The sequence below is a fragment of the Cheilinus undulatus genome, linkage group 21, assembly GCF_018320785.1.
Source record: "Cheilinus undulatus linkage group 21, ASM1832078v1, whole genome shotgun sequence".
NCBI lineage: Eukaryota > Metazoa > Chordata > Actinopteri > Labriformes > Labridae > Cheilinus > Cheilinus undulatus.
This window is the reverse complement of record NC_054885.1, coordinates 36,928,952-36,945,461: the sequence shown is the minus strand read 5'-3', so window position 1 is coordinate 36,945,461 and position 16,510 is coordinate 36,928,952. Positions and strand designations below refer to the sequence as shown.

Here is a 16,510-nt window from a genome sequence, read left to right as displayed (position 1 = left end):
AATGTACATAGCTTACAGAGCTAATGAAGCTTTCGTAATTACTACACTAGCTATATAGCTATGTTATCTACGTAGTCTTTGTATTCTATGTGGATTTGGATAAAGCTACATATAGCTTGGTTATGTATTTAGTTTATATAGCCAACATAGCTTTGTTAGCTTTAGCATTAGCTATGTAGCCCATTAGAGTGTTTTCATGGAGGAATAGCTTTTTGCCTGTAAGCGGACTTAAGCTTTTTTAATAAGTTTTGTAAGGTCAGATTTTTTTAACCTAACTTTTTTACACTGACCCTAACCAGAAGTGTTATCTGGTTCAGTTTTTAAGTTCTGACAGTGTGATCCAAGCATCCTTGGTACAAAGTTCAATTGTTTGTGTTAAATTTTCTGTGGGAAAAGCGAAAAGCAGCCAGAAAAATAAACGCTCAAATAAAAGAAAACCCTTGGAACGTGTAATTAAGTTAAGTGCTGATTGTTCTTCGATTCTTCCCACCGCTGATGTTTTCCTCCTCTTCCATGTGTTGCCGTTCTGTCAGAGCTGTCAGCAGTAATCCTTCACTAATATTTAGAGAGAGAAAGAGGGCAGTAAGGTGAGTATTAGATTCAGGTTTCCTCCCATTTCACAAACAAGGTTAAACCACACAGTGGTGTTCTTCAAAAGCGTTCCCTAAATATGGGAGAGCAGGAGGATGTCACTGGTTTTCTCCCATATATAACCTCTGCCTCACTGCCAGCCAGCACATGGTGTCACACTAAACTGTGGCCCCGCTCTCAGCCCCACTTCTGTCCCCTCAGCATTTTACTCATCCGCTATAAATAGACCCACAGACTCCACAGCAGCCCGTTCTGTGTGTTTTCTTACTAAAGAGGTTTCAGCTGAGCCGAGGCCTCACCTGCAGGCTCGTGTTGTGTTTATGGTCCTCACAGCATGCTCATGGAGTGCTGCGCTGGCTCAGAAAATGCTTAGAGCAGACCATCATGGTGAAATACTGAGCAGCTCCACAGGAGGTCAAAGGCGCTCTCACCAGGACCGAGGGAGGTTTTAAATCAAACGCCATTATCAACGCACGCTCTTATACTGCAGGTCGACAGGGACGAACAGAGGAGAGGAAAGAGGACATTTATTTATTTATACTTAAACTCTTTAATGTCAAAGTGAGAACAGATTTCTACAAAGTTCTGTTAATTCAATAAAAACATGTAATTTTAAATAAATGCATAAATGTTCACCCCCTTTAAAGTTACCTGAGTGCAGTGAATGTTTCAAGTGATTGTAGTATAAAGACACCTGTGTCTGGAAGGTCCTTTCACTAGTTAATCAGTATTCCTGGCTACCATTGCACCATGGAGACAAAAGAATACCCCAAGCCACTCAGAGAAAAGTTTTAGTAAGTTATAAGTATAAGTCAGGGGATGTATAAAAAAAAAATCCAAGGCTCTGAACATCCCCTTGGAGTTCAGTTAAACCCATCATTAAGAAATGAAAGAAAATGGCACGTGTAAATCTGCCTGGATCAGGCCGTTCTCACAAACTGAGTGAGCATGCAAGAAGGAGACTAGTGAGAGACCAAGACACCTATGACTACTCTGAAGGACTTCAAACTTCAGCAGCTGAGATGGAAGAGACTCTGCAGACAATGAGCTGAAGCATACAGGGAAAGCTTCACAGAAATGGTACTAGGACAACAAGGTGAATGTTCAGGAGTGGTCGGGTCAAAGTCGAGAATTTGTGGCTGGACTTGAAAAGGGCTGGTCACGCCAGATCCCTGTGTAACCTGACAGAGATTGAGCAGTTTAGCAAAGAAAAATGGAGTGAAATTGCAGAGTCTAGATATCTGAGTCCTTTGAGACCTTTCCACACAGACTCAGAGCTGTGACTGCTGCCAAAGGTGACTCTACTACTGACTTGAAGAGGGTGAATATTTATGCAAACACTTATTTGACATTACATTTTTTAGGACTATTCTAACAGACCCTAAGTTGCTTTAGATTTAATTTGTAATTGTTTGACAGTTTCTGGAAGAATCTTGCTGAATAATAACCCCTGTGTCAAATGTATTTTATCTGCAGATTACCAGAGAAACACATAATCTCTGCTGGAAAGCTAATCCCAGTTTAACATGTAATCTGACTTTAGCAATATTTGCACTGTTGTTTTTGGTTATAAACTCTAAAATCTTACCCATCTGCCTTTGCCTTTTCTCTGCGTGGCAAAACTACTCAGGTAAAAGAACAAAATCATTTCTAAATTTCTTACATTTCTAAATTTCTGACACTATAAAGAGCCATATATTCAACCCAGCCTCATACCAGATGTGCTAGTCTCACATAAGAGTCTCCCTCATCTTCATTGATTAACATTACTTCATTAGGAAACAGTACCTAATGTCTTCGGTACATTGTGTTCCACTTTGACTCTATTATTCAGGATCAGCTCTCCTCTTGCAGTAACCCAGCTGTACTGCAGCACCCGCTCGGCTTTTTTACACTCTGAAGAATCCCCCGTCTGAGCTACAACGCTGGCTGTGACGTCAGAGAGTCTCTACGTGTGAGCAGGCCTCGCTGTCAGCCCCCGCACGGCTTATGAAGAGGAGGAGAAGAGGAGGTGGGAGCTGGGGGGACAAAGGGAGAGACGGGGGTGGGGGGTGGGGGCTCTACGCTGTGATGTAATTTCATGGAAATTGTTATATGTGGTGATGCTGCAGGAGCATCGAGCAGCGCAGCCTCCTACTGGCTGAGAATAAAAGGCAAATGAAGAGAGCACAGATCAGAGCATCCAAACATGATTATATTTTTTTATCTTAAGCATCAACAAGCCTCCATTTCTAATGTCCACTTCACATTTGACACTCTGCAGACACTAAAACATCAAATTTATCAGACTAGTGTATTCCTTGTTCTGCAGAGTTGATGAGCTGCACATGAAACAGCAGAAATCTTCAGATTGTGACTTCAGTCTGACCACTGACATCTACAGAGGTGTGATGTGTTTGTGAATCAGACATGAGGATCCTGTTCCCATGATATGACCACTGTGGATCAGAGAGGACACTGTAAAGAGAGCCTGTTTTATAAGGTAGACATACAGCGCCATCTGGTGGTTACAAGTCAAGTGTTTTGTTCATTAAAGCTATTCAGACGCCTCTTAATGAGTTAATTATCTTTGTTTTAGAATGTCATTAAACTGAAAAAAACAAATGCACAAAGTAGTGGGATGGATTTAAGTGACTGAAATATGGGAACATCTCTGCACAGCCTAAAACACGCAGATCAACAGCACTGATGCATTTTTGAAGTGCATGGTTCAAATTTCAACAAGGCTGTCAGACAACTGATTTTTACTGCAATTAATCACAGAATCTCTTTTTCAGATTCATTTACTTGCATTAAAAAATGCCTTTTAAGAATGCAAGTGTCTTAGTTTGTGTTTAAAATGGCTATATATTAGTTATACAGGAGTGCATGTACAAAAACACTCACTTATGTCCAGTGATCCCCTTTCTCAGGAATTAATGGTTCTCTTTCTGTCTTTTCTTGCATTTACAACACCTCATACCAACTAAAGTCAGATTGCTGAGTAAATTGTCAGAAACGATGCAATGATTTTCAAATCCATTTTTTTCCATAACAGAACTTAACAGATTGGATGGCAAAACTTATTTTTATCATTGAATGAAAAATATTAGCTCATTTTGAATGTTAAGAAAGCATTGCATCTTAAAAAAAAGTAGGGACAGGGAAACAATAGGCTGGAAAAGTAAGTAGTACTAATAACCCCTGGAGGAGCATTGATTAAGCACATGGAGGCGGGGCTCCAAGTAAAATGGTTGGGAAACACTGGCTTAACCAAAACCCTAAAGGCAAATTAAAAAAAACAAACAAACAAACAAACAAAAAAACAATGTAAGTGGAGATTGTGAAAAAGTGAAATCTTTGGAAACACAAGGTGCAGAGGACTTCTGACTTGTCCACTGAGCTGTCTGTGGGTTCTTTATAAAGTGAACTGAGATGTTAAGCAGCAGTGAATGTATGGAAGATGGCGAGTATCCACCGCCCCGTTTTGGGGGGCTTCCAGGGCAGCTTAGGACTGTGCTCAACACAAACAGAGCAAACTGTGGGCCTACATCCTTGGGTAGACATTCAAGACTTGATCATTAAATAATTGTTGTCAGTTAGACAAAATGGGCAAATGAATCTGAGTCCAATGGGGGTTGAGAATATAAGGATAATGTATACCGTAATGTGCTGAAGTTTTAGGCATGTAGGGTGCAGGGCCTGATGAGCCACAACCCGGGGCGAGTGAGAGGGGGGCAGCCAGATTCAAGCACGACATACTGACACGTTTTTTCCGGGCCGTTTCACCCCTGGTAATACACCTGGAGACCTGCAGTGGTTTTCAGGCCCTTGGGACATCCACGGCATGACCAAGGGCTCGTGGAAACCCTTCTACCCGCCCGGACAGTACCTGAGGCCTTTCTAACTCGTCACATCAACCCAACAGAATGGACTTTAGTTTTTGACAGATTATTTACTCATGCCCCTGGGAACATGCAAGGACATCCAGAGTATGACTGGGGTTGTGTCAATCCTTCTTGCTACTCATTGGTGCCCTCAGGTGGCTTACTTGCCACATCTACATCTTACTTCAGCCTCCATTTTTGGACCAAACATTTTTTCTGCACTTAATTTTGCTTAATACCATTTTCTTTCTCTTTCAATTTCATGTCAGTGTTTAATGATATGTTCATGTTTTGATATACTGCATTTAAATGGTTTTATACCACTTATGTAGCTTAATGAAGATATTTAAACTTGCTGTGTTACTTGTCTGTTATATAAGACAGCCTGGTCTTTCACGGTGCTGTTGCAAAGACTTAAGAACACGTGGTGCGATCAATCCTCCAGTCAGGAGGAAAACAAACTGAATTCAAAAATATTCAGACACAGAAGCAGACACATCTCCATGAAACTGATTTTAATAGGTTGTTAAAAATAAGGCTATGATGCTATTTTTAGCACACATTGACCAGGAGGAACCACCGTCAGAGAGAAGCCGGTACAGTGTGTAGATGTGACCGATCTCTGTTTACAGATGGACGTTCAGTGAGCACACACACACATCACACTAAACCAAACACACACAGACAAATGTGTCCAGCGCTCAAACTCAAACACGCACAGAGACATCCACCCCACCCAAAACGGTGGCAATAAACAGAGACTGAGCTGAAAACATAGCAGTATTCCTTAAAAAAACATGCATAGCTTAGTACATGAATGTTATTCCAAAACCAAGTTATTGTTACACACATTGATCTCATGGTTCGTCAAAAATTCCCAACAAGATGGCATGAATTTCTTTATTTCATGAACAATCACGTAAACGTATCGACTATTTTCTTCACAATAGCCTTCTTTTATATTTTGTTCATGTAGAAAGTTACATTCTGAACCAAGACTGGCTCCATAACAAAGAAAATAAATACTGGAATGGCAAAAACACAAGAAAAAGTCACTTTTGAAATGGACTGGAGAGCAACCTTGGCCCACGATGTCAGATATAAAAACTAATTAAAACAGCGTCTTATTATTGGTATCCTGCTATCATGTTACAGTCATTATTTCATAATTGAGTCTCACATATGAATACAAAACACTCAGGATGCTCAGCATGACAAAAAAAAGGACAACATTTTCCTTTTGGGCCTCTAAATGTTCAAACGAGGAATGACGGAGAAATAAGGAAAGACTCCATTTAGTGCTGTGAGCACTTTCCACTAAAACACTGCAAAAAAACAAATATTAGGGAGGGTACTTGTCTAAAATCTCATCATAAATCTCTAATAACACTTTAATCACGTGAGCAACATTCACCTGAAAAGTCCAGATAAACACCGTAAGAGTTTATAAGGGAAAAATAAGGCTGATAATTCTTCTTCTTCTGTCTACAGACAGACCGATGTAAACGGGTCTTTAATAGCGCTGTTGATCTGTTAGAGGCCAAATCTGAACATTTTAGCACAAAGTCTTTAAATCCTACATTTTTGCTGCCCATGTTTTTTGACTGTTAACTTCCCTAGTAAAAGCCGACAGCCAAAATTTCTGGGTAAAGGCAGCCTTCACTAATCAGAGAAATTGCTTAGTAACTGCTGAGTTTTTCTAGAACTGCTGGTAATGTGCTGTTGCCCATGATTGCGAATAAATCAGCCGAGGTATGAGAGCATATGCAGGATCGGCACTCTGCTGCATCAACCTCAGTCCTGGACTGCTCTGGCCTTCTGATGGCCAACGTCCAGGGTGGTGCCAAGCACATCTGCCATCTCTCCAGGTTTTCTCCCAGCTCACCAGGTCCTGGACACACCTCCCATCCCTGCTCTCCTGAGCATGCAGGTCGTGAGCACACCGGACACGAAAATCATTTCTGCAAGTTAATTACATGCAAGGCCAAAAACACTAGGCAACACAAACGCCGCAAATGTGTGGCACAAATTGTGAACTGAGTAATTCGTGCAAATGACGCAAATTTGTGCTGCATTCAACATCGAGGATCTCTGAAGGCCCAGCCTGGAGGGAAGGAGGTTCATTCAACGGGACAATAGAGGAGAAACTTGTGGCGTGTGTCTGGGGCTACCTTGAGCTATACGACACAACGTGCCTGCTCTACTGGCATAGCTCGCTTGGAGTCGTCAGACTGCCTGGGAAGCTGTTAAAACATTTGTCTGTCGCTTATCAAGTTACTAGTAGCAGCAGAATGTGGAAGTTATGCAAATAAAGGAGGGCTCTACCAATCAGAGATGCCGTTATGTTACTCTAGGATGGGTAATGCAGTGTTGTTACCGGGCATTGTGAATAAACCATGCTTTTCGTAAAATTAAATGGATAAAATACAAACTTTTCACCAATTCACTCCCAGGTAGCTTTTGGAAAGTCTAACTTGAACAGTTCTGACATTATGGCTGATAACCAAATCTAAAAAGCAGCATAGACTGAATGATGTTGTGGCTGATAAGGGAGAGGAGGAGGGACTGGGCCTGTCTTTATCCCCTCCCTCCCAGACCTTTCCATGACCTTTTAAAGTTTTTTTTTTTTTTTTAATTCAAGGGTAGCTTAACCTCAGCTGATATTTTGGGGTTTAGATAGTCTTCAAACTTCATGAATAAAATCTCCTTGATGCACTGGAATCAATTATATTTGTGTTTTTATGTCTCTTCATAAGAAGTTTATCTGGACAAGTCAGTTGAATGGGGCTGATAATTAGTGTTTTACCTATTTTTGATTGGACATTAGACAAATACACTCTGTAAGATTTGATTTTTGCAGTGAAATTGCCACAAAAATGTCTTCTACTCATTCAGATTCCCTTTTCAGGTTTATTTCCCGACATCATGACTCCCTGAAAGTACACAACAAATTCCCTCAACAGACTCTCATGACGTTAAAAGTATAAAAGTTTGTAGTTTTCAGTTTCACGGTGCGTCATCTTTCGTCCTTTGGTTACTGGGCTGTCACATCGCTACAAATCCTTCTACTTTTTGTTCCCTTCATAGAATTAGCACACAGTAGTGTCGTCTACATTACCATGGGTGTTTTCTTCAAAACCTCAAGCGACTAAATTTTTAAAGTGCCCATGAGCTGAAGCAAACAGGAAGCACCACGTCGATGGCACAGGCAGATTTCCCTCACGCCACAGGCGAGGGTTTAGCTTTAAAACATCCGAGCAGGCACACAAACACACAGACAGATACAGGATTCCTCCATGCAGGCTAATGCTCACCTACAGTTCAGTACAGGAAACTGGAAGCCTCTATTTATTATTTATATCACAGAACTAGATCATGTGGTATATTGGCCCTGGGGTCAATCACTATTAAAGGAACAATCCAAGTTTTATTTTCTTGCTTTTGCAGAAAGAAAGCACATTAAATTTACCTCTGGTTTATGCAGACTGCTTTTCTAATAATCAGTTTATACAGTAGAGTAAGTGGATTACACTTTAAATTGTAGGCGTTATACTTTGAAACCTGGCCTTAAAGGTGAAGAGTCTGCGTATCTCTTAGTCAACGAAAAAATGCATCTGACACAGATGTTAAAAAGTTGTTTGGTTCCCTTTTGAAACTAGAGTTTTTAAAATTGAAATGCAAAGTGATTTTCTCTTTTAAAGTCAAAAGTGGAAGAGCAAAAGCTTAAAAAAGAAAGGAACTTTTATTGTTTGCAATGTGAGGATAAATTGTTTGTAACAGTCAGCTGTACTGGGGTAACTCCAGAGTTAAAGCTGTCTGTATGTAGAGATAGGGTTAGGGTTAAAGCACACAGGAAATGTGGACATTCTTTATCTATCATGGCCTTAACCTTTTCTACTGTTGCATAAATACAGGTAAATATAAGCCAATAAATGGTTATTCCTTAACCTTGCAAAGCCGATGAATTGTCCAGCCATCATGTTTGTCATCAGGATTCATCCTGTAAAGGTTCAAGCTTGTTCCTGGTCTGAGAATAACCTGACCAATCAGTGTGTTTGAGGAGAAATAGGCGGTAGCTGTGGGTCTGGTTTAGCTGCACTGCAAGCTGGTAAACAATGGCAGCCAGTTAAAAAATAAGCATGGATCAGAGCTGGGTGGTATAGCCAATAATTCATATTATAGTGTTTTTTTTTTTTCATTTTATTTGCAGTAATGATACTATATTACAGTATTGCATAAAAAGAGATAACCCAGTTAAAGGTACATTCAGGTCTACAAGTCTCTTCTCCACTAAAACACACCTGTAATGATACACTCATCTCATGTCTGAGCACACTGATTTAACTCAGCTTTAGCAGAGGCACTAGTGAGTGTACAGAGCTATGGTGTTTATTGTTGCTCCTCTGACCTCATTTAACACTGCAGCCTGTTTCTTTGAATATTGATGGACCTAAAACAAGCAAGTCATCAGTTAAAACAGCACAGACAATTGTTAATGCTGTTATAATAAAAAATCACTGCAGTGCTGGGCTAAGGTCATTGATTAATTGCAGAGATGCTCTACAAACGGGGCTCACTCGCTTCTTGTTGCTGTTATTACAGATATCAAACGTCCTTTTATTTCTTTGCTTCACACATATGGGTGAGGTTTGGGTTGTTATCTGGCTGTTCTTTAGTGTCAGAGTTAAACACACTGATGACTGGACTCAGACTGAACAATGTTGACAATATTAATAACGGTTTACCGCCCACCACTAGTTTTCAGGTGGTCCACCTTTAGGTCCTTGCTGTCTGAGCCATTCTTGAGAACCAGATACTGTAGTAGAGCTCTGAGGGATTTGTCCTGAACTTTGAAAACTTTGACTCAAGGAGAGGCTGATTAGAATTTGGAGGCCAAAGATTGAGGTCAGTGGACCTCATGTTCAGTCCTTGCTTTTGAACATGATTTTTTTTATCAGCATTAAGATCACAAACATTTATCATGATTTAGTTTTGATTTTAAAGAGTGCACTTTATATGCATGTTTTTATGTGTGGAGAAGAGAACTGAAGGAACTAAAGTGAGTAGGTTTGAGTCATACAAGGATACAAATGTAGAGAATAAAGATCATAATTTATATCCTAAAATAAAGAAAAGAGGCTGATGCATCTCTTAAAATATTCTCTGAAGAGGATCACAAGAAGTTTTCTACAGACAGATCACACATTATATATTATAACCATTTAAGCTGCTATAATTCTTCCACTTTTTCCACAAAATAGAAAATCTCTTTGTAATAAAAATTAGAAATTTCTGTTTGATTTTGTCACATCTATTAATGAAACAGTTATTCACTGAGCTAAAGATACACAGACTATATTGATAATAAGGACGCTAATCATGAGAGATTTGAGTGAATTCCTACACACACCAGATGCTCACACTCTAACAGACGTGGTTTACAAATGTTAAAGTCTCGTGTTTTTAATATAAAATATACTTCCACTAAACCTGCTCCTTTTTAACACTTAGAGCTCGTCTCCCTTTTTCTCCTTTACACCAAATCTTTTCAGACATTTACGACAAACATCATCCACACATACCTGAACAAACTAACACCTTCAATTGCCTTCTTCCTGTGTGCACCAGCTTTTCCTACATGCATCCCAGCAGGAGAGACACCTGGACGGATTCTTTAAGTTAACCTCGCCTTACCTATTTCAAATTCATAATCTGTACAAAACATGGACTAAAAATAATGTTTCTTTACAAAGTAGTTGACTACTCAGGCATTAAGAACGATCAGTAATATGAAATTAAAAACTCAGAGGAGGGCATGCGGGGGTCGGTGGGCGGCCCTGGCGTAGACACGAGTCTGTGATTTGATTTTCTTTAATCATGAGAGGTTGTGACCTGCCAGACGATGAGGTGGCTCTGCTCAGCCTTGGTGGGAGCTGACTGCTGGTTGGCTGAAGGCTCTGATAAACCGTCCAATTCCCCGCCTTCGTCACCTACAGCGAGGAGGAGGAGGACAGGTCAGATAAGCAGAGCACCAGATTGCAGTTAAACCAGGTTTAAAGGACACATAGAATAAGAAATCTTTGTAAGATATGTTTGTATTTTGCATGCAAATAATACAATTTCGGGGCTGCATTTTTTCTTAATAATTTATAAATGTCTGAAAAATCCTTATCATAATGTCCCAGAGCCTGAGGTGACTTTCCTAGAACACTCTCCATTTACCATCAAAAACCACAATGAAAGGAGAAAAAGCTCCATATATAGCTTTAATACAGACATCATGTCCAGAATGTCTACTGTATATCCCATCACATCAGCATTCATCCAAACAGGACGAAAACTATCAGCAAATCAAGCTCAGACAGGCTGATTAACCTTTCATTTTTACATTGTTTTCTAAATCCTGCATGAATTTGTGATCAGTGGAAACAAACCTTGCAGGCAAGGACATATGCCATCAGAGGGAGCAAAACCAGGCTGCTGATGCATCATCGAGCAAAAGGCATTGAGAGAAGTTAATAAAGTTAAAGGAACCCTGCATGATCAGACAAATTCATCTTATTGGATAGATATTTATATCTCTCGTATGTATATTGAACAAGAAAACTCACTAGATATCTGCTTTTCGAGTAAATTTGAGCTTATAAACTCCCCAGGAGGCCGCCATGTTTTGGCCTGCACTGGTAGAGTGACATCACTTGGACACAGGCCTGCATGAGGGCTGCATCTCACACGCTGATACACATGCTTCATGCATGGAGAAATTTAAGATTTGAGGTCTCATCTATTTTTTTCTGTGCACCATGAGTGGTTATTGGTCAAAACAGACAGGAAAATGATAAATAGAGCCATATTTGCAATGATGTAGCAATTATGTATGTCCACATTGATAGAATAAGTTTGAAATCTGTTTCCTGACGACCCTGATGGAGGCCAGGAGCTAAAATATGTCTGTTTAATCAAGTCAAACTTTTACTAGTGATGAAGCTTTCTGTTTCCACATGGTTCAATATGTCGGAAGTGAAGATAAAGACAATATAAAAACCCTTCTGGTTTGTGCTTTTCAGAGTAAAAGCCCGCTTTAGTATTTCTTTGGAGAAACTCCCCTCATTTGTTCATAATGCTTTTATTTTGAAAAGCCCCTGGCACGGTCCCACTATACACTGAATCAAGTCACTTGTAGGGAGGTTTGCTACGGTAAAACTTGGGAAGAATAACAGAGCTTTGACAGCAGGGAGACAAAGCCAACAAGCAGCAAACTCACACCTGTAAGAAGGCTGTGGTAGTCCGGGTTCAAATCCGGCCTGAGGCCCCTTACCACATGTCTCTCCCCCACTCTTGACCCTGTTTCCGACTCTATCCACTGTCCTCCCCTATCTAATAAAGGCACAAAAATGCCCAAAAATAAATCTTAAAAAAAAGAAAAACATAAATAAATAAATACACTATATTGCCAAAACTATTCACTAGCCTTCAGAGTTCCTTTCACTGGAACTAAGGGGCCAAGCCCAGCTCCTGAAAAACAAGCCTATACCATAGTCCCCCCTCCACCAAACTTTACACTTGGCACAATGCATTCAGACAAGTACCATTCTCCTGGCAACTTCCAAACCCAGACTTGTCCATCAGATTGCCAGATGGAGAAGCGTGATTCATCACTCCAGAGAATCTGTCTCCACTGCTCTAGAGTCCAGTGGCGACGTGTTTTACACCACTGCATCTGACACTTGGCACCGCACTTGGTGATGTATGGCTTGGATGCAGCTGCTCGGCCATGGAAACCCATTCCATGAAGCTCTCTACGCACTGTTCTTGAGCTAATCTGAAGGCCACATGAAGTTTGGAGGTCTAACTCTGCAGAAAGTTGGGGACCTCTGTGCACTATGTGCCTCAGCATCCGCTAACCCCACTCCGTCATTTTATGTGGCCTACCAATTGGTGGCTGAGTTGCTGTCATTCCCAATCGTTTCCAACTTGTAATACCACTGACAGTTGACTGTGGAATATTTAGGAGTGAATAAATTTAATGACTGGACTTGTTGCACAGGTGGCATCCTATCACAGTACCACGCTGGAATTCACTGAGCTCCTGAGAGCGAGCCATTCTTTCACAAATGTTTGTAGAAACAGTCTGCATGCCTAGGTGCTTGATTTTATACACCTGTGGCCATGGAAGTGATCGGAACACCTGATTTCAATTATTTGGATGGGTGAGTGAATACTTTTGGCAATATAGTGTGAGAGATACAAATATCTATCAAATAAGGAGAATTTGCTTGTTGGTTTCCTCTTCTGATGTTGTGTGTAGAAATGCGGTGAACTAACCAATTCTAAAGTCGATGTAACCCTCGCCTCCGCTCATGACCAGGAAAGTTTTAGTCTCGGATGTCGTCGTGTCAGAGGACTCAGATGGAGGATCATCAGAGCCTGAATCTACAGTGCCTGGAGGAGGCATCGCCTGACCTGAAATCAAAGAAGAAATAAAAATACAGCAAATAAATAACAGTGGCACAACATTCACTGGAGTAAAAGAGGTTAGGAGAAATTGGTTAGAAGCTACAACAAACACTTTTGCAATTCAGTCATAAAAGGAGACTTCACCTAGCTACTGAACATCACCTCTTTTTGTCTGATATAAGACTTATACAACTTTGAAATAATTTCACAAATGTTTTGAAAAATCTGAAAAATAACGTCCATTTGCAATAAACATAAAAAAACTTTTTGACAGGAATTGAATTTTGCCATATCACCACTGTTTCTGCCTTTTTCTCCCTGTTTGTCTACTTTTGTCGCTTACCTGGCACGGTAACAAAAAACTTGACAGCATCCCGGTGGCCATGGAAACACAGCTGGGCATGAGCCATGGAGCAGTACGGTACGAAGCTGCCTAGCATGGCACAGTCTGAGCCGTCATCAGAGTAAACCCGTACAGCAGTGCCGGGACGATTTGGCATGATGCCTGTCGTCTTGTTGACTGAAGTATGAAGAAGAAATCAATCATGCTTTTACTCTTCTGCATTAAAATGAACCACAGAGGCTTTAAAACATGACCTGTGCTACAATATCAAAGAAGACACAGGAAATAAAATTAGAAATGAGGGATAAAATAAGACTTGGATGTCTTTACTTATCTAGATTTATGAAAACAGGCTAAAAGCATGGCATATATCCAGAAGTACCTGCGGACAGACATATTTGCACACAACTTTGAACATTATTTTCCATGAAGGAAAGGAGAAAGAGCAGGATAATGAGCAGAGAAGACCTTCAGACAGCCTCTCAGACAGACAGTGGAGGTCTGCGGGTTCACATCAATCTGATAAAGGAGGCATCCATTCATTGTCACAAAGCATAAACAAACTCAGACATTTTTTCAGCTCATTTTCCACATAAAACACTCCATAGATCACTTCTGTAGTAAACAGGTAGTAAACAGAAAGTTTATACCACAGCGGAGGACAAGAACATTGAAAGAGGAGGAGAGAAGAAGGAAGAAACAAGGAAAAGAGAGAGAGCAGCTTCATGTATTTCCCTCTATGAGAGATGTGTGAAATGACGGTGTAAACAGCGTCGTATGAGCTACACTGTGACCGTGAGACCTGTCTCCATGGCAGCGTGGTTGTCTTTTATTCAACAAGTAGTGCTTTGTGTTTGAACACGCATTCAGAGAAATCTGGGGCATGGATGAATAGAAAAGGTAAAACAGGCAGGATTTATGGAAATGATCAGTCACTTTCAAATTAGTAAGGGGGAAAAACACCATCAGAAAGTCAATTTAGCTTAAAATGAAGATAAAACAAAATATTTTACTACTAAAACAGAGTTCTCTCACCGCAAAATTCCCAATCAAAGTGTATTTCCACCAACTGTTAGACTCAGACAGGTAGCAGGGAGCCGATCGCCCACCCTGGTGACGTAACGTTTGAAAAATCGCCAGAAAAGTGTTCTCTTGTTTACCCATGTGGTAGAAAAGCTTTAATAAACACCCTCGTTGGTGCTCTTTTAGGGTGTATTAACACCTGGCTCGTTTGGAGCAGTTGTTCCGAACAGTGAGCGCCCCCCCTAAAGTCCGGTTCGTTTGGACATATGTGAACACAGCAATCGCACTTGGATGCAGGACAAAACAAGCGGGTCGAGATCACCAAAATAGGGTGGTCTCGGCTCGCTTCCATTCGAGCCCTGTAGCGGTTCCTTTGCAGTGAGAACACAATCACCTCAGAAACCGGCACAACTGACTCATAACTGTGGTACACACTGTAGTCGTGGGGGCAGTAATGCGCCTGGTTGCCAACTGTTCAGTTAAAACAATAGAAGAAAAAGGAGTAGAAGAATCAGCAACAGCAGAAGAAGAAGAGAAGGCGGAAAAACAACAGCCCATCTTTGTCTGCAGCTCCGTGAGGCGGCACGTCTTTGCAGATATCTGCTGTGATGTCATCACATGCTATATCAATGTTAGCCAGAAGGGTCATCTGTGTATGTGGCGATCATATACTTCCCATCTCCATGCTGAGAAAATTCCTCAATCATCAAATTCTCTTCAATCAAATTCCTTGATCATTGGTTGATCCAATGCTTCACACATTTCCCTTCATTAGGGAAAGTCCAGATTCACCTGGGAGCAATTTACCAATTCAGGACAGATTTAGGAAAAAAAAAAAGACTAATGGAAATGCATAGAAACATGCTTGACATATTATGACAACATGTACAACCATTTTGCATGTAAAGACTGATGCGATGAACTAATGCCTAAATGTTGTGAAGGGTGAGACTATTCAACAGAGACCCATGAGAATACATTTTGATCAACATGACATAAGCAACTGGTAATGTAGGAAACAGCAAAGAATTGTACACAATCATTTGCATGGATGTACCAAAGCATTTGCAACTTGTTCAAAAAAATGAGAAACTGCTTTTTTTGATGTGCACAAGTGACACAATGATGTGAAGATTGAACGAGTAGTTTTGAGAATTTCAATTCTGATCTGAGAAATGTACCAAAGCGACTGAGAAAAACTGAAAGACAGTAGCATTCAATATTTAAATTCTAATAGTGTTGATAAAAGGTAACAACATGGTTTTGAAGCTTGAAAAATGTCCTGGACAGTAAGTAAATTAATCCTGAGATAATGGAAAAACAAAAATATACATATAGCATAGGTGTAGTCAAGAACAATTGTGTTCATATATTTGAAGTGTTTGACAGCCCTAATGAATATGACTTCTCTTAAAGCAGTTGAGGGTTTTTGAACAGAGTTTGGGGACTTGTTAGGATTTAATCCTGGAGGAAATGCTGTTTTCAGTCATTATTCCACTCCAGAGTGGAAAAGAGTCTATCCCCTCTCACGAGGACTGGTTCCAGAGCCCAAGCTGTGCGTCGAGGTGAGCCCAACTATGTCTAGCTGGTACCACTCAAGCACAAGCTCAGGCTCCTTCCCCACCAGAGAGGTGACATTCCATGTCCCCAGAGCCGGTCTCTGCAGCCGAGGATTGGACCGCCAAGGTCCCCACCTTCGGCCGCCGCCCAGCTCACACTGCACCTGACCTCTATGGCCCCTCCATGGGAGGACTGACCCATGTTTCCTCTTCAGGCTGTGCCCAGCTGGGCGCCATGGGTGCAAGCCCAGCCACCAGGCGCTCGCCATCGAGCCCCACTCCCAGGCCTGGCTCCAGGAGGGGGGCCCGGTGACCCGGTGATCCGGGCAAGGGAGATCTAGGTCCTTCCTGCCATTCTGCCATATGAGGTCTATGAGCCGCGCTTCGTCTGGTCCCTCACCCAGGATCTGTTTGCCTTGGGAGACCCTACCAGGGGCATGAAGCCCCCGACAACATAGCTCCCAGGATCATTGGGACACGCAAACCCCTCCACCACGTTAAGGTGGCAGCTCAGGGAGGGGTATTTTGTTTTGTTTTAATTTGAATTTTTGTTCTGTCTTAAATTGTGGGTAATTGTTTTTTTTTGTCCTTTTTTTGATGTGGAGGAAGCTGGAGTCACTCCATTTCTGGCCCATAGAGTGGTGTGGTCGTGATATAATTTTGTAGGCAAA

At 41.1% G+C, this 16,510-nt stretch overlaps 1 protein-coding gene across 5 annotated transcripts in view; it reads right to left on the bottom strand.

Annotated features, from left to right (window-relative positions):
• Positions 1-4,957: 4,957 nt before the first annotated feature.
• Positions 4,958-16,510, bottom strand: part of spag9a (sperm associated antigen 9a) — a 55,046-nt gene continuing 43,493 nt past the window's right edge. For all 5 annotated transcript variants that reach the window (XM_041778319.1, XM_041778320.1, XM_041778321.1 and 2 more), the window contains 3 exons: positions 13,258-13,434; positions 12,783-12,920; positions 4,958-10,447 (listed from right to left, as the gene is read on the bottom strand). In XM_041778319.1, coding sequence (XP_041634253.1) covers positions 10,329-10,447; positions 12,783-12,920; positions 13,258-13,434 — 434 coding nt within the window. In that variant the 3' untranslated portion in view covers positions 4,958-10,328. The remainder of the gene's footprint in view (positions 10,448-12,782; positions 12,921-13,257; positions 13,435-16,510) is intronic.